Source organism: Lepidochelys kempii, chromosome 10 (assembly GCF_965140285.1).
Source record: "Lepidochelys kempii isolate rLepKem1 chromosome 10, rLepKem1.hap1, whole genome shotgun sequence".
Classification (NCBI taxonomy): Eukaryota; Metazoa; Chordata; order Testudines; family Cheloniidae; genus Lepidochelys; species Lepidochelys kempii.
In genome coordinates, this window is record NC_136389.1 from 20,495,432 (window position 1) to 20,518,673 (window position 23,242).

The 23,242-nt window shown below is 38.6% G+C and overlaps 1 protein-coding gene across 3 annotated transcripts in view; it reads right to left on the reverse strand.

The window, feature by feature from the left end:
* GSPT1 (G1 to S phase transition 1) overlaps window positions 1-23,242 on the reverse strand; it is a 39,704-nt gene that overhangs the window by 12,113 nt on the left and 4,349 nt on the right. For 2 of the 3 annotated variants that reach the window (XM_073362367.2, XM_073362372.2), the window contains exons 2-8: window positions 11,276-11,323; window positions 11,057-11,098; window positions 10,035-10,262; window positions 8,719-8,752; window positions 6,675-6,752; window positions 1,133-1,313; window positions 611-765 (exon numbers count right to left, since the gene is read on the reverse strand). In XM_073362367.2, the coding sequence (XP_073218468.2) occupies window positions 611-765; window positions 1,133-1,313; window positions 6,675-6,752; window positions 8,719-8,752; window positions 10,035-10,262; window positions 11,057-11,078 (698 nt within the window). In that variant the 5' untranslated portion in view covers window positions 11,079-11,098; window positions 11,276-11,323. The remainder of the gene's footprint in view (window positions 1-610; window positions 766-1,132; window positions 1,314-6,674; window positions 6,753-8,718; window positions 8,753-10,034; window positions 10,263-11,056; window positions 11,099-11,275; window positions 11,324-23,242) is intronic. The other variant, XM_078854578.1, reaches the window with a different exon arrangement.

The window sequence follows — 23,242 nt, forward strand, 5'->3', positions numbered from 1 at the left end:
TTGAAATCTAATATTACAATAAAAATTAAAAAGAAACCTTGCTGATTAGATCAATATTCTGGATTTGATCAAGTTTTCTGGAAGTGACTTGCCAATCAATTTGCCACATGCAGCTACTTTAGCAATGTGTGCTTACTGCCCCCACCCCCAACAAGCTGAGGGAATAAGAAAGAAAGTTTAATATAAATGTGCTGAATGCCCTCTTAGCTTAGTTCCTGGAGTTATTCAAATTATTGTTGAAGTAGATAAAAGTCTGGCAAACTGACTTAACTCTCTCTGTCGTATATAATTTTTTTTTTGGGGGGGGGGGGGCTCTCCAAGTTTCAAGGCATTTAAAGTTTTCGTAACTCTCAACTGATATTAGAGGCTTGTGGCTTTGTTAGACATACATGCACAACAAACAGTTAAAATACATAATTATCTACTTTGCCAGTGGATGCTCTGCAGATTATGCCTGTATTCTCAGGCCCACCATCCTTCCAGTCAAGTATCAAAGGAGGCTTTGGCAAAAAAACAGCCCTAGCTGGAAATTACTGTAGCTTATAGTTCAGCTATAGTTAATTACATGAAAATACTGAAAAAATAATTTTTACTTCATAGAAACACTCACCTTTCATTACTCCAGTTTACAGTTGGATCATCCATTTTATTAATAAGAACTATTAAATGTTTTACACCTGCTGTTTTTGCTAACATGGCATGTTCTCTTGTTTGTCCCCCTTTTTCAAATCCAGTTTCAAACTCTCCTTTTCTTGCAGAAATAACCTAAATTTTAAAAAAGTGTTAAATATTAAAAAAGAAACAACCCAACAACTTAAGAATTCAAATTATTCTCACTTATTCTGCAATTAAATCAAAAAGGACAATGCATGGTTTACAGCCTTACGTTCAATAAACCCTAAACACACAAACATATCAGTCTAACTCAAAACCATTTAACAGTACTGACATTAGAAGCTGAGTAACAGTGTACCTATCAGAACTAAATTACATACAAATATTACTAGATTGCTACATTAAGATTTGAAAATTTCAGAGACCACAACTGACCAGATATTTTTATATATGTAATTCTGATCTAGCTATTTGTAGCAATACCATTAAGTGTAGATGTCCAATTTGTTTTTCTTACCAAAACAGCCAGATCAGCTTGAGAAGCCCCGCCAATCATATTTGGAACAAAGCTCTTATGCCCTGGGGCATCTAGGATTGTGAAGTGTTTCTTCTCTGTTTCAAAATAGGCACGGCCCACTTCTACTGTTTTACCTTTGTCTCGTTCTTCTTGATTTGTGTCTAAGGCCCAAGACAGGTACCTGCAAAAATACATTATTCTAGTTCTGCATTAAAATTTACTACACTAATATTTCGGTTTTCTTTAAAACATTGTTTATGAAAAACAAACAAATAGTCTTTAACTGCCTCAACAACACTGACAACTTTTAGCATTTCTAAGATCGAGGCATATAGATGTAGCTTTTGCACAGACAGGACACCCTTGTAGTGCTAAATCATTACTACTACAACATATAGCATTAAACTAATTATACTTCTGTGATGGCTAAGAAGATACCTGTTATTCCAAATCCTTACTTTCATACCTTAATTCCCTGAAGTTATGTTTTGAGCACATACATACAATTCATGCTTCTCCTCAGCTTAGAGATAAATTGCTATCTGAAGGAACTCCAACAGATTAATGGTCAACTTTATAATGGAAAAAAGTTTCAATGCTTTCTTCCTTTTATGCACAGATAACAAAACTGGTTTTCACCTGGCACATACAATCCTTCCTAGAGAATGTATGCTTTGTTAAGTTTTAAAAAAAAAAGGTTAAGTTATGAAATAAATATGACCTTAAAAATGGCATCAAAAAATTACAGGAAGTTTGAGGTTTCTAGTGCCTAGGATTTCAATTTTTGCCCACTCAAGAGTACTCACTGCTCTTAGGCGCAATTTTGTACACTCTTTCATATACATGCTCTTCTAGGCATTCAAATGCGATTGCCAGTGCAGAGTCAAATAAATATACCTTTGCTTCAACTTTCTTTCATATTCACCACGCACTCCACTTCCAAGTCCCCAAAACTGTTGTCACAATATCAGAACAGATTTCACATGACTGGAAGTTCAGTTATTCTTCCCAATGCCTCAATTAATATCTTAATCCTTTAATGCCAACACCAGGTTGGTATACAATATTCCATGTGACAAACAAGGACAGAGTTAAAATTGGTATGACGACTGTAATTCTCTATTTTCTAACTTATGCATAAAAATCATCATAATTTCATATTTATTTATTTATTGGTAAATGGAAGAATGGAAGAGTGTGTTGACCCAAACTTGGTGATGCAATTATAAAGTCCTTGTTTCAACAGGGAATCTTATAGTTTCAAATAAATGTTTATTTGACAAAGGTAAATGAAGAAAACACTACTCCAATCCATTGTTCATGTTGTGTCAAAGATTTGAGCTGTAGAGACAGTTGTTTCTTCAATAATGTTTTAATAGTCCCTATTTACTACCTGTATTATAAGTGAGTAGAACCTTGTCCTGGATATAAGGCAGAGCTGATGCCCTCTAGGAAGAACAAAAACTATGACACACACACACACCCCCCCGCTAAAAAGACAGGTTTTGAGAGACCCAAACCTGAGATGATCTGTTCACCCCCAGTAATTGGTGTGCTACAGCATGTAGCAGGAATTGCTAGGATCTCCTACTATACCCCTTTCAATAAACAAAAGTTAAGTTATTTTCTTGACAGAAAGTAGAGATATTCTTTGCCATCTGAAAAGAACATTTCACGATCTCCCAAGGAGGCATACTACAGGAAGCCAGATCTTGCTTCTGAATCAGTTTTCTAGATCTCAAAGGTGAGCATGTAGACATGGATTCAAGCTTTTTTGGGGGAGGGAGTGAAGAAGGGATGGGGAAAAGACAGGTAATTATCTGTATTGTAGCGGTTTGAGATTTGTGTGCAGACATGTACTCTGCTCCAGCTTTAGTGTGCCAGGCATGAACAACCTGAGTAGAACACACATATCTGCACCCACATCTCGAAGAACAGCAGTTACAATACAAGTAAACTTTTTTCTTCAAGTGGTAGCAGATGTATATTCCACTCAGGTGACTCACAAGCAGTTTCAGTAGGCAGTGAACAATGACTGCAGAACTTCTGTCCCAAAGTTTGCATCTGACCTAGATGATGATGTGATAGCATAATGTTTGGTAAAAGTATGCATGGAAGACCATTTAGCATCCCTACAAATGTCCAATATTGAAGCATGACTGAGGAATGAGATCAATGTCACCTGGGCTCTCATCGAATGAGCCTGTAATGTCTGTGGGGTGTAGTCTGAGCTACTCCAAAAACCATGATCTGGAAATCTGCATTGAGATCGGCTGACTTTTCATCCAATCCGCATACGAGACAAAAAAAAATATTTGAGATGGTGAATTAAATGGTTTAGTGCTTTCCAGATGGATGTGTAGTGGTGCTTGGCATTCTAACATGTAGAGATACTACTCATCTACATTTGAGTGTGGCTTAGGAAAGTATATAGTCAAGTAAATAACCTGATTAAGGTGAAACTATGAAATCACCCTAGACAAAAGCTTTGGATGTGGTTTTAAGGATACAGTCTTTGAAAAACTGACTAAAAAGAGGTTTGTAATTTCCTGATTTCTTGCAGATGTTATAACCACAAGAGTGTCTCCCTTCTCCCAAAAGATAGCCTACAAGTAGGTTGTTATCAACTCGAATGGAGGAACCATGAGGGTGGCCAGCACAGCATTCGAGTCCCACAATAGGTTCATTTCCTTCATAGGAGGAAACAGGGAGACTATACCTTTCAGAAATCTCACTGCCATGGAGGAAGTGTAAAGGGTAATCCAAAATGTCCTGAACATGAGCCAACATGGGCTGAATTTCCTTAGATATCAACCAAACGGAAAAATGCATCCACTTAACAAAAGAAGTAGTTCTAATAGATGGTTTTTTACTATTAATTAGGATCCTCTGAATTGCTTCCGAGAATTACCTTTCTTTCTCCTCTCGCCATGTACCAGCCATGTTGTGAGGTGTAGATTACTCAGTCCCGAATGAACAACCTGGCCATGGTACTGAAGCAGGTCAGAAGGAGGGGAAGAGATTTGGGTGGTCGAACAGACAAATTGAGAAAGCACATTGTCTTGGCCAAGCCAGCACACTAAGTATCAATTGGTCCAACTTCAGTTTGAGGATAATCTGAAAGGGGTATGGAGAAAGGCATACATCAGGTGCACTCCCTAGTACAGATGGAAGGCATTGGTTAGAGATCTTGCACTAAGTCCCCTCAGGAACCAAACTGACGGCTCTTCTTGTTGTCCTTTGTTGCATCTAGTTGATGAATGGGATTCCCCATTCCTTGAAAATAGCCTCACCATGCTGCTTTTTAGAGATCACTCATGATTGTTGGAGAAAGTCCTGCTGAGATGGTCAGCCAACTGCTTTTGAGAGCCTAGTAAGTGTGCTACCGTGGGTATGTCGTCTTCCTTGATGCAGAAATGCCAAAAATTTATTGCTTCCTGACAAAGTTGGTTGGAGTAGGCACCTCTCTACTTGTTCACATAACACACTGCAGTGGTATTGTTGGTGAGTATGTGAACCACTGCTTCCCTCATCTGATCCTGAAAGGCAATGTAAATGACTTGAAACTCCACTACTTTGATATGACATGATGCTTCCTACCCTGACCACGAACTCTGAACCTTTAACATTCCTAGATGTGCGTCCACAATATGTGGGGGAGCATCAGTGACTACAGTTCTGGTTGGCAGAGGATGGGCAAAAGGAATAATACCCTGGTACACATTGTTCTATTTTTCCTACCACTGTAGTGTCCAGTATCTCTGGAGGCCCTCAGACAAGCCTGTCCTATGACTTGCAGCTCACCACAGACCTACTTCAACCAGGACTGAAGAGGATGAAGACAACTTCACGTGTTGAATCAAGTAAGTAACTTCAGGCATACACTGACCATGGTCAGATGAGATTGGAGACCAGACAACGAACTGAACTGTTTGCAAACACACATGTGGGAGAAAAGCCCTCAAATTCATCGTCTAGTAGGCCCCACAGAACTCGATTTCTGAGTTGGAGTCAAAGTCAACCCCAATCAATTGAAGAAGTCCAGTGTGAACGGAGGACTTGTTCCTCAGAAATGCCTTTCACTAGCCAATTGTCTAGGAACAGAAAGATATGAATTCCCCTCCTTCTCAGATAGGCTGCTGTTACCATTGTCATTCATTTGGTAAAGATGCACAAGGCTGACGATGGGCCAGAGGTGAGAACTGTGTACTGATAAAGTTGACTGGCAACAAGAAATCTCATAAATTGCCTGTGGCCTGGGAAAATTGCTAAATGGAAATAGCTGTCCTGAAGACTGAGAACAAACCCATCATTGTGATTCAATGGGGGGGGGAGTAGCCAGGATAAGCATGCAGAATCTCAAACTTGAATTGTTGAGATCGCAGAGACTAAGGATAGGTCTCACCCCTTCCTTGGACTTGGGGATCAGGAAATACCAAGAGTAGAATACTTTTTTCAGATGAAAAGAAGGAACACCTCCTCTATAACTTCCAGAGCACACAGTCTGGACCTGCTGAAGAAGCAGTTACACATGAGAGGGGTCCCTCAAAAGGAATGGGGAAAAGGCCTGATGTATAGTAAAGCTGAAGACATACCTCTCAATTTTCAAGCCTTTTAATGTGTGGCAAGTCACTGAAACATTTGACCACAGACAAAATCTGTGTTTCGCATTTCAGTCGCACATCATGCCATATTTTAAGTTTAAAACTTGTTTTTCAAATATGTTCCCTCACTTTATAACTCAAAGCATTTCTGAAACAGGATATGGATGAGGAAGAAGGTCTCTGCCCAGAATACTTAGGATTTTGTTGGAGGGGCCCTATGTGGTTTTATCATGGGATTCTAATGGAAAAGGTGGTCCCTGCATATGCTTACCTCAATACAATTAATTCATGCCACCTTCTATCTCTCTACCGTGTCCAAATACAATTAATTCAGGTCAAAAATCTACCTCTCTGCATTACTTCATAGCTGTTCCCTCTAATGAGGTCCACTTCTGCTGCACGCCTCTCCATCCCCTCCAAGAAGCAGGAGATGCTTCTGAGAGGGTACACAGCCACCCAGGAATTGTTGGTGGAGGAAGGAGGCAGCACGGTGGCTCTTCACAGCCTGGGAGGCTAACAGTTCAGGGCCCTATTTCATTCACTCACCCCATTAGGCGAAGAGTTTTGTGATCCAGCCTGCTCCCTCCCTCCAGAGCTTTCCTCCCTCTGACTCCTCTTTCATACAGTATTTATAGGGGAAGGGCAGAAATATGCAAGAAGATCCCTTGCTGTCTGAGGATGGTTTCCTTCTTCCATCACCCCTACCAGTCAGCTGCTATTGTGCAGCACCACAAATTAAGGCAATATTCTGTACGATATGGAAGCAAAATCTGCTCCAGCATGGAATGCACTGCATAATGTAGCACACATCAAATCCTTGGCTGGAAAAATTCTGGAAAAAACAAAAGGAACCAAATACTACAAGGAAAACTTCAAAACAGTCTCCTCTCAGGAGCTAAAAAAGGATGCCATGTTATAGTCTTAGGTAAGATTCATACCAGGTTTCTCTGTTTTTCTCTTTAGCTTCTCTTTCATATTTCTCAAGTGTTCTTTTGTCAACCATTCCTGTTAAGTACCTAGGGCGTGAGGAAGGGAAAAAAAAAGAAAAAAAAAAAAGACATTTTACATTAAGTACATGGCAACTAAATTTCTATTCAAATGGAGTATATCAGCAGTTCTCAAAGTGTGGCTCGGGACCCCAAAATGGGTCACGACCCCCTTTTAATGGGGTCACCAGGGCTGGCGTTAGACTTGCTAGGACCCAGGTCCGAAGCCAAAGCCTGAGCTCCACTGCCTGGAGATGAAGCTGCAGCCTGAGGGCTTCAGGCCTGGGTGGTGGGGCACAGGTTACAGGCCCCCCTGCCTCGGGTGGCGGGGCTCGAGCAGGCTCAAGCTTTGGTCCCCCCGCTCCTGGCGTCATGTAGTAATTTTTGTTGTCAGAAGGAGGTCGTGGTGCAATGAAGTTTGAGAACCCCTGCAGTATATGATCTGATTACTCTGTAGATCTGAGGTATGGTCTGAAAATGGTAAGAATGGAATTTCTGCTCTCAGAAGAGCAACTCCATAATTCAAAAAGTAAGGCATGACTATCTGTTAAGAAAGTAAAGGGCAAACAAGGCATAAGCCTACCTACTATATGAGCTCCACAGTTTAAAAGGTAAACAAATGACATTCTTAAAATAAAAAAAATAGAAGGCTGTATATTACATTTTAAAATGCTTCAATTTAATAAATTTTAAAAGGGTAAAAAATCTAATATATTCGTTTCACAGACATGACCACCCAAGGAGTGGTCTTCATTTAGAATGTCTTTTAATCAAGCAAGTACTATTTTTCAGGACTGTTTTAAAACAAGTGTTTAAAGGAAAATATACACATACACAGAGACATCCATAGTTAGAATAGAACAGTTACAGAAGATTGGATTAGTCAAAACTTCCAATTTATTTGTTAAATCTTAAAACAAATAAATGTTAGAGACAATAAAACCACGTACAAGAGAGAGAAAATATAAAAGGAGAAAAGGAGAAGAGGTATCAGCAACTAAAAGCATTATATTCTAAACCAAACCAGATCATAAGTAACTGAGTCACTGCCCATAGAACTTACAAAATGGTAATCGAAATCAGAAACCTTGGCATATAAGTTTACATAAAAGAAAAATGCTAACAGTTAGGTGAAGGCTAAAGATCAATACCTTTGACCAGTGCCTTCTTAAATTGGCAAGGAAAGGAAAATTGCATTTTTCCATAGATCTTGCATATTAAAAGCCTAGAGATCTATATTAGACACTCTTTGTATAATACTAACATATCAGTTATGTTGCTTTTCCTTAAAGCTTCAGTCCGATCTTTTAATGGGAAGAATGGGTCTGTTTAGTTTAGAAAGGAAACTAGTAAGTGGGGAAATTATAGCAGCATTCAGAATAATTAATGGCTGAGAGAAGGTAGAGACCCTATTTACTTTTTCTCATAATAAAAAAGGGATATGCAACAAAATTTAAAAAGGCATACTTTTTTAAAAAAACTACAGAACTTATGGAACTAATTGACACAAAGTATAAACACAGAACTTTTAAAAATTAACACCTAAGTGGATAATGAGTGCTTCCAGTGACAGATTAAAATATACTCTTGTGGTTTAAGAGTGTGACATCGTGCGGCATAGTAAAAGCCAACTTCTAAAAGGCTGGCCTTATGAAAACACTTCTCCTATGGGAAAGTTATTCCAGATTTGTTCAGTACTTGTTTAATTTATATAAAGAAAACTGACAATTTATAATCTGGAATTATTTAAAATCAATACCTGGATTTCAATATATGAATAATGATAATATCAGATGCTGAACATATTCAAATCAAAGACAATGACTTACTAAATTAATAGACCTGGAGTGGTATTTCATTAAACAAAAAACAGATAAAAAAAAAGAAACAGTCTATGCTCACTAAAACCAATCATACTATTTATTTCCCATGTGTTATAATTCACAATATTAAAGACTAACAGTTTAAAGAAATCTTATTTTTAAAAATTACGTACATTATTTGTCCTCCAATGGTTGATTTACCAGCATCTAACAAACATACAAAACAAAGATACTTTAAAGTCATTCCGTCTTAAGTATTAAAAAAAATAAAACATAAAAAAGAGAAAGTTAGGTCCATCAAACCCATTTCATGACAATATAGCATTGTTTTGTAGGACACGTTTTCTAGTAATTTGTCCTGTTTAGTTTGAAAATGTCTCAATGGAGTATCTACAACTTCTCTTGAAAGATTATTCCCCAATTTAAGATTTCATTGTCAGTACAATATATTCAGTCTGTATTTTTCCCATCACCCGTAATAATTATTTTCCATCTTTCATACTTTCATCTTTCACTTTTTTTGATTGTCTAAAAACACTTAGAGTGGGACAGTGGCATATAAGTGTTTCTCTCAATTTCTGGTCAACTCCTCCATTTCTGTTGCTTCTCTCTGAATTCTCCAATTTGTTAATAGCATTTTGGTTGTGTAGCACCAGTATTTCAGGTATGGTTTTACCAGAAATGGATTAAAAGAAAACATTTTCCTGCAAAGGATTTTTTTGTTTTTTTGCAGGAGAGGTTTTTGGGTAGTCTTCACCTAACCTACCAAGCCAAGAAAAATGCCAAGCAGATCGTCATCTGAGGCCATAAGTATGGATATTATTTTGACCAAGAGAACACAGGTTTTCTATACCCTTTTCTTAGATGTTACTTCACTATTTTAAAAAAAGCAGCATTATTAGAACAAGATGGTAGCATCATCTCAAAGCAGGATGCACACTTTCATTTCCCTAGAAGGGAGCAAGATTAATTTCTGGCAAGGAACAAGAGCCCAGAAATTGCTCTACATATACAGCACCTGCTATTCAGTGGGCGAGAGAGAGGCCATCCATGATCATTCTAAAGAATGTCATAAAATTGAACAGCAGCAGCATTTTTGTAAAAGAAAGAAAACGGTATTTCAGATATCAACTTTTATATTAAGTAGCATCAGAATATGATACTGAAAAAGCTATCAATGATCATTCATCTATGATGGGGTTATTCATGCAACTTAATTATTCTAGGCAAGTAAAGCCTCTGCCCCAAGGATTCAAATCTTCAGCCAAAATTGTACATAATAGCCTAGTTTATTAGATTCCAAAGAAATATTACTAATATTTGTCGTTAACCTTATTTAAAAATTATTCTGCCAATTCTAGTAACCTGTTAACCTAGAAAGGGAGAGCGAAAGTCACAAATTTCGATTCATTAAAGGACAGAGTTATACAATAACTCATTGTGTTATCAGAAATCTCTCTTGTCCTGCAGTTGTTTATCTGTAACTTACCTACATGCCCAATGAATACTACATTTACATGTTCTTTTTTAGGAGCACCTGGTGGTGCTACTACAGATTTAGGTTTTGGTATTTCCTCCTCTTCCTCCATCATTTCCTGGGCACTCTCCTCAGTATGCCCTGCATCTCCTGACGCGCCACCTCCCAGCTCTGCTTCACATGTTTCTTCTTTGTGATCCCATGATTCTTCAGGGGACATTTCTGTCTCTCCATTTTCTACTAGAATGAAATGAAGTACATCCAAATAAATTATGAATGTAACTCAGAAAAGCTAGTCAATATTTACACTCCAGCAATAACTAATTAATTTTTTTTTTAAAGTCAAGATGCAACTTTTCTGCTCCTCAGATATTCAGTTTATGGATGTCCTACTATGCAAAGCAGGTACTCTCTGCTTCGTTTGAAATGGATATTACCACTAGCATTCAAGCAAGCTTGTCTGCTGACATCAGAAAATTATGACCCTCAGGGATTGAAGAGGCTTCTATTTTAACAAAGCAGCATTTTTATGGGGAAAAAGAAAACCCAAAACAGACTTATAATAGCATAATGGTCAAGTACAGACTAATATTTGTACTGAAAATTGCACTGAAGACTACCACAATTTTAGCAGGAAAAGGGAACGCTGCATACAAATTCAGGAAAAATATGCCATCTTTACACTCAACACGTTATGACTTGTTTCGCTTACTCAAAAGGGAGCATGCCATGGCATGAAATATTGAGACTATTTTATAATTTGAAGTAGTGACTGTATTGAAGAAGGGAAGTGGAGAAAATGCAGCATATTCTTATTCGGTGTTCAAATAATCCCACTACACCTGCCACCACAAAATTTACTGCAGTGGCATTTTAGTGTCCCATTAAGTCTCTTTTCTGATTCAGGCACACAGCAGTGATACTGAGAGTTTTGTACCAACCAAACTGCGAAGGCCCAATTAAGGCAGCCTTCAATTTAGCTAACAATAAATCAACCCAAGTGATATTAGAAACTGTTAATGGCCATGTCTTACCAACAGGTTCTGAGACTTCCATACTAACAGCAACATTTGAACCTAAACAAAAAATTGAGGCATTATGTACATTTGCTTAATGTGAAGCCAGCAATATCAAACAAACAACTTTGGAATACCACCATGAACACTTTAATACTGCAATTACTAAAAATAGCTATTTTTCTTAATTACATTTATTGGTGCTACAATAGATTTTCAAACATGAAAACCCAGTACCTTCACAAGATGTTGTTTGCTCCTCTTGAGAAGACTCTGCAGGTGCTCCTGAAACAAAAAAAATGTTTTAAAACAAGAATCAGATGTTACTAATTTCAAGATTATCCCATAAAGACCAGAGTGCTATCAAATTTATCACAACAACAAATAAAGCCATATCTAATAAAAATACTCCCTCCTCCCTGCAAGAGGACACTAAATACAGCCTTCTAGTATGAAAGAATTCTACTAAAGCTAGTATATTGTATTTTAAGAACTATGTCACATATGACAGTTTCAGGGCGAAGTCCCTTTATGCCCCCTGCATCTAAGATAGTGCTTCTCAAACTATTGTACTGGTGACCCCTTTCACATAGCAAGCCTCTGAGTGTGACCCCCTTATAAATTAAAAATGCTTGTTTATATATTTAACACCATTATAAATGCTGGAGGCAAAGTGGGGTTTGGGGTGGAGGCTGACAGCTTGCAACCCCCATGTAATAACCTCACGACCCCCTGAGGGGTCCCGACCCCCAGTTTGAGAACCCCTGATCGGAGAGGCTCCAAAGCAAACGTAGGGGAAGCAATTGCTGTACATGCACATTTTACTTCACCATTCTTTTTGTGTATTCTAGCTATTTTAGATATTTGGGTGTTTAATACATTGAAATGTAACTTCACTATCTGCAATGAAGTAATCTTTGTTTGTGAGGTCTTTCTATTGTATAGAAAAGTTATTCATCTTGTAGAATTTCTACAGTGCCCATCACCACAGTATCTGGATGTTTAATAGCTTCACTGCAAGATCAAATAGGAAATTGAAATGAGGTAGGGAACAAGTGAGCCCTTGTTTAAGCAAAGATCTGCCATAAATTACCAAACATGGTAAGAAATAAAAACAAGTGACTGGTAAATTTTTAAGCCTAATAAATTATAAGATCCTCCCTAATATCAAAGCTTCTCTCTAATGTTTTTTACATATTGAAGAGTTGAACCATTTGTAATTGGACCAGATTAAGCATAATGATTTATTGCATCCACACATGTTGAACTGGTTTAAGATATTTTCCTTAATATTCACTTTGGCATCTTAAACCATTTTAGTTACAATACCCTCTATCCTATAAACCTCAGTACAGTTCCAAGAAGAAATATGTTCTGGAAGATTTCACAGGGCCATCAGTGACCTGGAGTCAAGTTCAACCAAACATTTCTTGTATTGTTCCAACTGCTCTGCAGTAATGCAGTATATTGGGTCACGTTGAGTTGTAACTAATTACACCTACTCAAATAGCTCATTCCAACCAGTTACTAGACCATTTGACTCTTTGGAACATTTTTATATGTGAGTACAAAGTGTTCTATAAGTGTTCTGGGGGATTTAATAAGTTTAATTTTTGGGTAAACCAGACTTCAATGGCCTCTGTGAAACGACATGAGCAACAGCATCTCCATCCACATTGTTCGTTTATGTTTGGCTAGTCCCTTACCAATCCCATATCCTTTACTTGGCTATGTTGTCACCTCCCCTCCCTCCATACTTAGCATACAGCCCAGTCTCCTGTACTATTTTAGTTATCTGAGCTATATTCACAAAAGACCTGAAAATTGAAAATTTTTCTCAAAGCATCACAGAGAGCAATGAAGAGAAACTGGACCCTCAGCCATGTGTTCATTGCAGGCCGTCAGACTGGAGCAGTGCAGGAGAATCTGGCAGAATACTAGGACTACAAGACTTGCAGGAAGGGTAGGGACATGGGTCATGCTGGTGCTGGGAGGGCCTAACAGGGCTGGTAGGCTCCCTAATTGGCTCTGTGTGGCTCCCAGAAGCGGCCGGCATGTCCGTGCAGCCCCTAAGTGGAGGCGTGATCGGGTGGCTCTGTGCACTGCCCCCGCCCTGAGCACCTGCTCCACAGCTCCCATTGGCCAGGAACCACAGCCACTGGGAGCTGTGGGGGCGGTGCCTGTAGGTGGCTGCAGTGCGCAGAGGCGCCTGGCTGCACCTCCGCCTAGGAACATGTTGCTGCTTCCAGGGAACCCCCTAACCCCTCCCCCCCCGAGGTAAGCACCAACCAGAGCTCTCACCCCCTCCTGCACCCCAACTCCCTGTCTTAGCCCTGAGCCCCTCCCACACCTAAACTCCTGCTGCTGGGGTGGGAGAGGTTCAATGGCCCAAGATTGTCCCAACAGCGGTCAGTGCGGCTGGCCCAGGGGCTGCCCAAGAGGCCCCCAGGCCAGTCACACTGGCCACTGCAGAAGTCCCAGAAGTCCTGGAAAGTCACGGAATCCGTGACTTCCATGACAGACTCACAGCCTTACTTATAGTACAATTCATCTGAATTGAGAATCAGAGTATTTTTTATAAAAGCGGTTAAGACTCCCATTTTACAGATGGGAATCCAAGAAACAAAAATTGCCTTATTCACCCAACACTGAACAGTAAGTGGCATAGCTGGAACTAGACTCTAAGTCCAACTCCAAACCCCTTTTTCTAGATTACATCACTTCCCAAATTTCAGCTGGCAACTTAATAATGCATTCTCTGTAGTCAAGGCTGAAAAATCATTTCCATTACAATTTCATTTGCACAGGCTTGTGATTTTTCAAGACATTCACCTTTAGGACTGAAGTTTTCCACATGGTCTCTTGCCTGCAAATGAAAAATCTATCCAATGTTTATTGTACTTTCACTTGCCTTGAAATAGAAACAGTATGATAAGTAGATCAAAGAGGTTTGTTTGTTTTTCCTCTCTTATTAACCACATGCACAGCAGCACAAACCATTTGAGCAAGTTGGTAATCGGACAGAACATTTTTCATAGAAAAAACACCAATTCATCTAAACCAAAATTGTTAGAGTGATACCCCAGAATAGCCAATATCCCAATGGTTAGGGCACTAACTTGGGATGTGGAAGACCCAGATTTAAAGTCCCTTCTCTGTCACATCAAAGATGAGCACCCTATTGGTTATTCTGATGACCTATTACCATGAGGCTATTGGTTATTCTGGGGTGGGTGTCTAATTTTTTCCTGCAACAAATTCAGAAGGTCTCTCCTTTCATCAGTATGCAGAACAGGAACATGTTTGAAATCTCAAAGTTTTGCAGGATAGGAAAAGCCATTTTCTGTTCAGTTTCTCCCATCCTAGCACTGGATCAAAAGCAAGCTTGCTGAAGCTCTGCACTACGGTTTCTAAACCCATAAGCACAATGGATTTGAGGAGAACAAGAAGAAAGCAACTCTTCCACAGAGAATTGAGATATTGGAAATAGGAAGCAGCACACAAAGAAGTATGGAATGTGGGTTGACCTAGTAGGAGCAGCACGGCTGCTATTATGAACTTCTATTAAGGTAATGTGACAAAGTCAGATCTGACAGCTATAAGAGAGTGGTAGAAGGCCTTAAAATGATGAAGGCCCTTTCCTCTCAGAGACACCTGAGTCAATTAAAGGCTAACAGTGACCTTTAAACACCCCTCTTCTGTTGAGATACAGGGATGAGGGATGAGAAACAAACTACAACAGGGTTAGTGGCAGAATGGAGAAAAGGCTTCTCTTGCGAGGAAGGCTGCTATCCTCCCTGTAGGGGAAATAACCGGCAACCAGAAACCAGCATAAGGCAAAACCCCGGAGAGTGGGCAGGGTATCTCCTTTTGTGTGTTGAGAGTTTTTGTTTTGCTTAAGAGAGCTACTTGTGTCTACCCTGAGGCTCACCTTGTAAATATTGAAAAAATAAATCAGAGAGAAGAATTAAAAACTTCTCGAGTAAGACTGAATCACTCCGGGCCCCCACTGTCTGAGGGAGAAACGCTGAGGTGGCAAAGGACATACCTTGCCACAGTTGTATCAGTCAAATTAGATATGAAAGTACCATATAATATGGCAACAGGAAAAGAGCTAGTGCTACTCTGAGCTGCATCCACAGAAGTATTTCACAGAGCTAGGTGGTGGATATATACATTCTAGCATGACTGCAGCTAGAAAATCAGTTCTGGGCACCTCAGTACTAAGGAGAAGATGACAAACTGGAGGAACTATCTTGCAGTAAAAAACTGAAATATTTTAATATGTATAGCTCCACTAGAGCAGGAAAGGGATAACACAAACATCTGCAAATACATAAAAAAAAATGTGAACACCAGAAAAATTTAATATGGTAGAAGATATAATGAGGAATAAAGGAAGCTAAAAATGACCTATCCTACAAAGAAAAAACAATTGGGTTTGTGCATATTGACTTTGCGATGTAAACACCTTTCAGAAAACAGCTCCTCATTTTTTAGAAATGAACATTCTACCTACCCTGGAACATTATGGTACTAGGAGGTTGGTGCCAAACATATAGGAAAGCAATATCTGATTGAGGAGAAGAGTTTGACAGACTTTCACTCACTTTCATGTGCTCTGTGTAAAAATGAAGAGGTCTACTGAAGAAAAAAAATTCTTTAAGACAGACACCTAAAAAGGTAACAGGGTAACTCAAGGAATTCATAATGGTCAATGTTACACTTTACAAAAAGACCCTGGAAAATGGCGTCTCCTCTGATGAGCTCCAAACAATTCCTAGGCCTAGCTAAGGCAGACTGTCTGAATGACTCAATGTGGGGTTAGGGTATGAAAAAAAGTTGAAAGCCTATACTGACCAACTTGGGAGATATGTTCAGGGCAGGTTAATTCAGCTGGTTAATTCACTAAGTCCAGACTTCATCAGCTGGAGAGAAGGTCACAAGAACATAGCACCTCTGAAGGTAAAAAGTGACACAAAGGAGGTAATAGGGAAGGTCTTAAACGATATTTCTTGTATCTTGTGGTCTTCTGTTTTCTCCGACAATACTCTAGCAAATACCTATGGTCTCACATACTTCCTTAAGTTTTCCACAAGCCACATGAAGTGTCTAGACAACATACTATTAAGGGTTTACACTTTTTACAAGAGTTTACTAAAGCAGTCTTTAGTAGATCATGTGTAACATCCGCTGTCATATACAGCAGACCTAAGTGAACAATATGAAATTTTTATCCACACTTCTAAATTCTGCCTGAAAATTCCAGCTCTTCATTATTTGTGACAGTAATTCTGGTAAGAGTCTTTACAATAAAAGGTGTCATCAGCTTACCAGGAAATCCAATTTTATCAGAATGTCAATCTTAATTCACACCAGGTGTTACAGAAGATCACAAAACACGGCAAAATTTTGCAATTACACATAGTTTAATGTAACAGAATTTGGTATTATGTATCATCTTTCACATTCCCCCCCACCCATTCTCAAAGCACGTTACAGTAGGCATTAAACATTGGTATTATAGTGACTGTGGAATGTGGCAGCAATAGCTAAACAGACCGTACAGTCTTCCTAGATGTTCGAGATCTGGAACATAGTTTTATCACCACTTGATCTTTCCAACAACAGACACGGGATCTTTAAGGGTGGACAATCAGAAAGGAAAGGATATAGTGTATTGCAGTCACCGTTTGCATTAGGTAAGAGTTCAGTTTCTAGAGCGAGCTGTGACTCTGCCGAAGAGTAAGTGTGCTCAGATTTAGCCTATATAAAACTGCATTACAACAAAATGGATCATGCATCCTAGTGTTTTAAAGTGCTATTCTAGTGTCCCAAATAACTTTGCAAGAATGCACCATATGGCCTATATAATCCACATTATCCTACCATAGCTGACATAGATCAGTTGCTTATTATTTATATTCTATTTTGTGCTTCTATATATTTCTGTTGTACAATAGCCCCAAGACCTTGGAATACTGAAGGGAGAAGAGAGGTAGGGTTCTAAAAACAAGTTATGCTCCACTTTCTGAAGTACGAACTTATTATTTTGTTCTTGTGGAGAACGATGAGGGTAAGTCAGCAAGTTGACAGCATTAGCAGTTTAGAGTACTAGCAAGGTAAGTTTCAGAAAGCTGATTTGGATTGACATTTAAATTAAAATGAAGTTAGATTTTTATGTCCAGAAAAGATACAGCTTGTGGAGACGGGGGGGGGGGGGGAGGGGGGAGAAAGAGTGGCTAAAATATAGGAATACAACTGCTAGTAGAGTCAGTGTAAACTAGGATACAAGAAATAAATATAGCTGAAAACTGCTCAGTGACTGTTAATCTTCTAACTACAAAGTCAATTTTGTTCTTGACTATATTTCATGCTCCACCTCTTTTGAACTGCTCCTCTCTTTTATGAGGTGGTTCTGGAATTCCTATTCTTTCCCTTTATTTTATTTACATCTGCCACTTTAAATGCCCTGCATGATAGCAACCCTTCCTTTGATTCAGAAGGGCTTGATGTGGTTCAATTTATAGCCCAAAACTTCCTCTTCAACAGATAGGGGGAAGGAATCAATGAATTTTTCACTTCATCCAATAAATGAGAGCCCAATTCCACAGTACTCCTATTTCCTTCTGGCCCAAAGAGCAAGAGACTGATTTTGGTCCTAAAGTTGATGTCACTAGACTACTGGTACAACTATCATACTTTTGTCCATCTCCTCTGTTTGCTTGAGTCATACTCATTTCTTATCCCCCTACCCCTTTCATGGCCTCTGTAGATTCTCATCCTACATCTGTGCAGTCTTTGCACAAAGCATATAACTGATGGAGAAAATCTGACCTGTTCTTGAAAAAAGAAAAGGAGTATTTGTGGCACCTTAGAGACTAACCAATTTATTTGAGCATGCTCAAATAAATTGGTTAGTCTCTAAGGTGCCACAAGTACTCCTTTTCTTTTTGCGAATACAGACTAACACGGCTGCTACTCTGAAACCTGACCTGTTCTTGGTCACTTTCCCTCTGCTGCTCCAGCAGCAGCACAAACACCATAAACTTCTTCATAGCAATTCTTGAAACACTGGAGGATGAAGAAATGCAAGATGCCCACACTGACTATAAACCGAGTAACCTTAGAACTTCATCATTGCTCCATTCTTGTGATTTGAATATCTGATTTGTGTACCATATTTACACAATAACCATATGGTCTCAGCTGTTCTCATACAATTATTACAGATGTTTACCCTTCCTTGAAAAAGGAAATTAAATTAACGATCTGACTTAAAAGTATAAAAGCAGGAGAATCACAGCCAACAGTAAAAATAGTAAGAGACTCAGTTAATATAAGCAGTATTATCTAGTTAAGGACAGTAAGCACAAGAGCTGTTCCAAATATTTCACATGAACAATATTTAAAATTATAGAGAAAGAAAAACATTTTCCAAGAGAGTTTCTGAAATTCACTTCAGGTAAATAAAGCAGTTTGTAAAAATATCACTTACACTTGGGCCCTAAATGACTTTTTGAAAGTCTTGCTCTCTACCTCAAAACTTCAGGTCTTGTCTTCCCTAGGAAAAGAAATGTGTTCTTTACGTGTGATAACAAATAGGAGGCAAAATCCCAATGAAAAAATCAAGCAGTTGTTTTAATGCGAGTTGGCAAGTTGAGGTAAAAACCATAGGCTCCCCCACTAACTTTTACCTGCCAACATGTGGGAAAACTACAAACTGCCTTGTCCTCATTAGGATTTTACCTCATGTTAGTTACCTTGCATTAACTAGTATGTGGCAAGACCCCCATTTCTTGTAGTGAAGTATCTTACCTGTTTCACTAAAACCTACATGTTACTACACAACTAGGCCTTATGAAAGCCTGTGGATCCTCAAAGAATACCCCATACACCCCCAGAGATCACTTCCCTTAAGATAAAAAATCAAGGCTCAATTGGTAGCACTCTTGCCTTTGAGACAGAAGATCAAGGAATTAAGCTCAGTATTAAGACAGTTCAGGGTTACAATTCCAACCTTCAAATAAAACATCTCATATCCCGGAGGGATTATGAGACAAATTTAACATTCCATGGCACTTAAAATAGAATCAAACTGAGTATCTTAACACTGACACTCACAAAATTAGTTCTAATGTCCAAGCTATTACAAAGAATATAATATGATCTACATTTATTTGCCAATACTACATTGTCTGTACTTAACTCCTTGCTTTACACAGCTAACTGGGGTACCAGAGTATGGAGACACTGTCTAACTTCAAATTATATTCTAAGAATTACTAAAACTTGAGCAACTACATTTTGATGTAGGCATAAAGGCCTACTTAAAACTTTTTGTCACAACATATCTATAAAGCAGCAAGAGATTATTGCAGACAAGTTAAACTCACTCTCTTTTAACCTAATATTGTTATAAGTAATAGGCAACATTACCATAAAATTAGATTAGAGAAAAAAAACTCTTCATTTTAACTTCTTGTATTTGGCAGTGAGTTTCATTATTTTGCCCTGTAAGCTTCTTCTTTTGTTTGTATTGATATTTAAACACAACAAACTGGGGAGAAAAAAAAACAAAAAACAAAAAAAAAAACAACTTAAAACCAGGAAAATGAAAATGTAAAACCCCAAATGTGCAAGGAAGATTAGGGAAGTACCCAAAACCACTTCTGACTTTGTTTTTTAAAACTGAACTTCAAGTTGACAGAGTCCCATTAAGTATCCAAATTTGAAAATGCTCGCCTAATGTCAATCAACATAGACTTGGACTTGCTGCTATCTAGATGAAGTCAGGTTACCACCTGATTCAAGATTCCATTTTGTGCTAATTTAACATTTTTATACTCTGCACAAAGAGATGAACTGTTCACAAGTAATATGATACAGATTTGCCTCCATGTGACCAATCAATAAGACCTCAGTGATGCTGAAAACATGTACATGAAGTACATTAAAGTTCATGGAATCAATTCTGTCTGTGAAAGGCAGCTAATATGTGAATATTATAAATATACACATTAATGAACTGTATATAAACTAAGCCACTATATAATTTTGATCTGAGTACTAAACTGTTGGCCTCGGGCAAACTCATAATTTGTCTAAAATGCAGAGGTGTTAATCTGCAAAGGTGCAGAGTGGGAGCTAAATTGAACAAAGACTGGTGGTCACTATGCATATGATTTTGGAAAGATGTTTAAAGAGCAGATGGCCTAATGTTCACATAAGTTATACAAAGCTCGAGAAAACAAGACACGTGCCAGACTAAACTATTTTTGAGAAAGTGATACAACACATAATTTACCACCTTATTTCCAAAATGGTGGGCTTTGACAGAAGACAAAACATGTTATTTAATGTCTGGTTGAGAGCAGGTCATGGGTGACCTAAGGGCTAGCTGGCTGAGGGAGGGCAACCCACACAAGACAATTAGTGTTGACAGGTTAGGGAAACCAGAAAGATGGAAGTTCCCTTGACAGAGAAGAGATGTTTCAGAGTAGCAGCCGTGTTGGTCTGTATTCGCAAAAAGGAGTACTTGTGGCACCTTAGAGACTAACCAATTTATTTCAGCATAAGCTTTCGTGAGCCAGCTTTTCTTTTTGAGAGAACTCCTTTTCTTTTTGAGAGAAAAGAGTTTATTTAGTGTTTGAAACTGAAGGTCTCCAGCTGCTCCTAGATAACCATCTCCAAAGAGTGCTGAAATGACAGCAAAGGTATGTAGAGAACCAACCCACCTAAAGGGTGTTTGACCTTTGACTGTTTTGCAGACCACGGTTGAAAACAGTACTGTTTAACCTATTTGTTGAGTCCTTGCTAAACACATTCAGAAATTTGCTTGAAGCAACCAAAAGCCATTGAAAGAAATGTTAGTGCCACTAAAAGTAACTCAACATCTTGGCTTGCTCTACAACTTTTGCCCTCCAGTTTTTGTTCTCATCACCTTTGTATGTAAAATTCTTCTAAATTTTACATACCACAACCACAGCAATCTCTAAAAGCCATTTTAATTGGAGTCAAAAATACAATACACACACAACAAACATCATGACTACACCGACTAGGTTTTATAGAGTACTATAATAAAAAAAAATTACTCAAGACAAGAGTCTAACTCACTTCTGTTCTCTAGTTTCAAAATAGATGACTTTTGTTTCCATACCCATTTGTCTGATAAGATTGCCAAACGACAGTTTTAACCCTAAGGAACACATCCTAGATCAGTGGTTTTCAACCTTTTTTAGTTTGCAGACCCCTAAAAAAAAATTCAAATGGAGGTACGGACACCTCTGGAAAACAGTCAGTCTGCGGACCCACATTGAAAACCACTGTCCTAGATAAAGCATTTTCTTTTAACTGCTTCCTCACTCCTTAAAGCATAAACATCTCAAATCCTCTAAAGATACAAAAGTAAGGAACAAAGCATGAGCCCAGAAAATCACTTTTATATGTATTTAGGAAAAGCAATAAAGCATGATGAGAATTAAATATATGCTATAGAATGGTGAGATTAGAAATAGTGATTACTTGTGGACAGAATTGTTCTGACGCCCATACACCATAAACTGTAGTTTTAAGATGTACTTTCAGCTCAAATTAATTTAGTTCAGCTTAGCACTTTAGAGATGGCTACATAAAATAAGTTTTCCCAAAAGCATAGCTTGTCTATAATATACTTGACCATTTAGTGGAAGATAGTGTAGGATAGCATTCAATCATACATGAAAACGGAGAAAGGTTCTCAGTTAAAATTCCAGGTGGAACCTCATGAAGTATGACTTTGGGTAAGTCAACCTTCTTATACCTTACTCAAACTATTAGTTGAACTGGATAAAACCAAGACCTCATGAAAAGCTAGATATTGCATTTGGAATAATTCTTAAAGGAGAAAAATGACAGTTTGGCCAAAGAAACTAAGTAAAATGACATTTTATGTATAATCTGAAGGTGATTTTGCTTCCAAAGTCAGGCATGTTATTGTATTTATGACAAACAAAAATTCTAGTCACATTAAAAGTAACAAAGGAAAGTGAGGAAATAAAAAATTATAGAGAGACACTCTTCTTAGCAGACTCAGTTGCAAACAGCAGAAAATCACATACAAAACAGAGGCATAACGGAGTGCAAGTATGCCACTAAAACCAGAATTTTTCCTGGATTAAAAAAAAAGACAATTTTTAGAATTGGCTTTCCTAAATATCTTCTGTGAAAGATGATTAAACACTCAAATGGCTATTTAATCAAAAACTACCATTCTACTCTATTAAATACATTTTAAAAATAAGTAAATTTATTATTTATGAAAGGAACCAATAATCCTAACACATTGTAACATGGTTATTTAACCAATTATATCCCACCACCTTAATTAGTTTACACCCAGCAAAAATTAATTATATAGCAGACTGAAACAATCACAGAACCAGACAGAGATTATACAGACAAACAATAGGGAAATGGGGACTACAGTAATAGAACACCACAGAAATGAGGATTTCACATCCCAGCTATTGATAAGTGAGTTCTTGCCAGACAGGATGCTATCAAACTAAGTTTCCTTTTACATCTTCTAGGCACTTCCCTTTCTCTGGAGGCGATAGGTATTATCAGGACAGGACTGTATTCCTAACAGCCCAATAGCATCTTATTTCAATGTGACTAGTTTGGAATGTGAGGATGTGACCAGTGTAGTGTGGTCAGTTCTGTGCAATTTTCTCATTTCAGTTCTGCTAATATACCTTGTTCCTGACCTGCACCATCCTTTTGAGTCAGACTCTCCTCCTGAAGAGACTGAATATGTTGTGGTTTTATGAAGGAGTGTTACAAGAACCTAAATTTTAGGCCACTTAACTCATTTTAATTGACATATAAACAGTGATGAGCTGCCAAAATCTTAACTGGTTCCCTCCTCACCCCACGAGGGGGTCATTGCCCACCCCACCCCCTGGGACTCCTGCCCCATCCAACCCCCCGCGTTCCTTGATTCCTCCAGCCCCCCCCCCCCAGGACCCTTACCCCATCCACCCCCCTCCCTGTCTGCCCCCAGAACCGGGCAGGAGGGTCTTGTGGGCCTCAATAGTGGGTGCCCACCCCACCCCTAAGAGCCAGAGGGACCTCCCAGGGGGCAAGGTGAGGAGTCCCAGCAGTGCTTCCCTGGGGCAGCTCCCAGGAAACATCCGGCAGGTCCCTCTGGCTCCTAGGGGC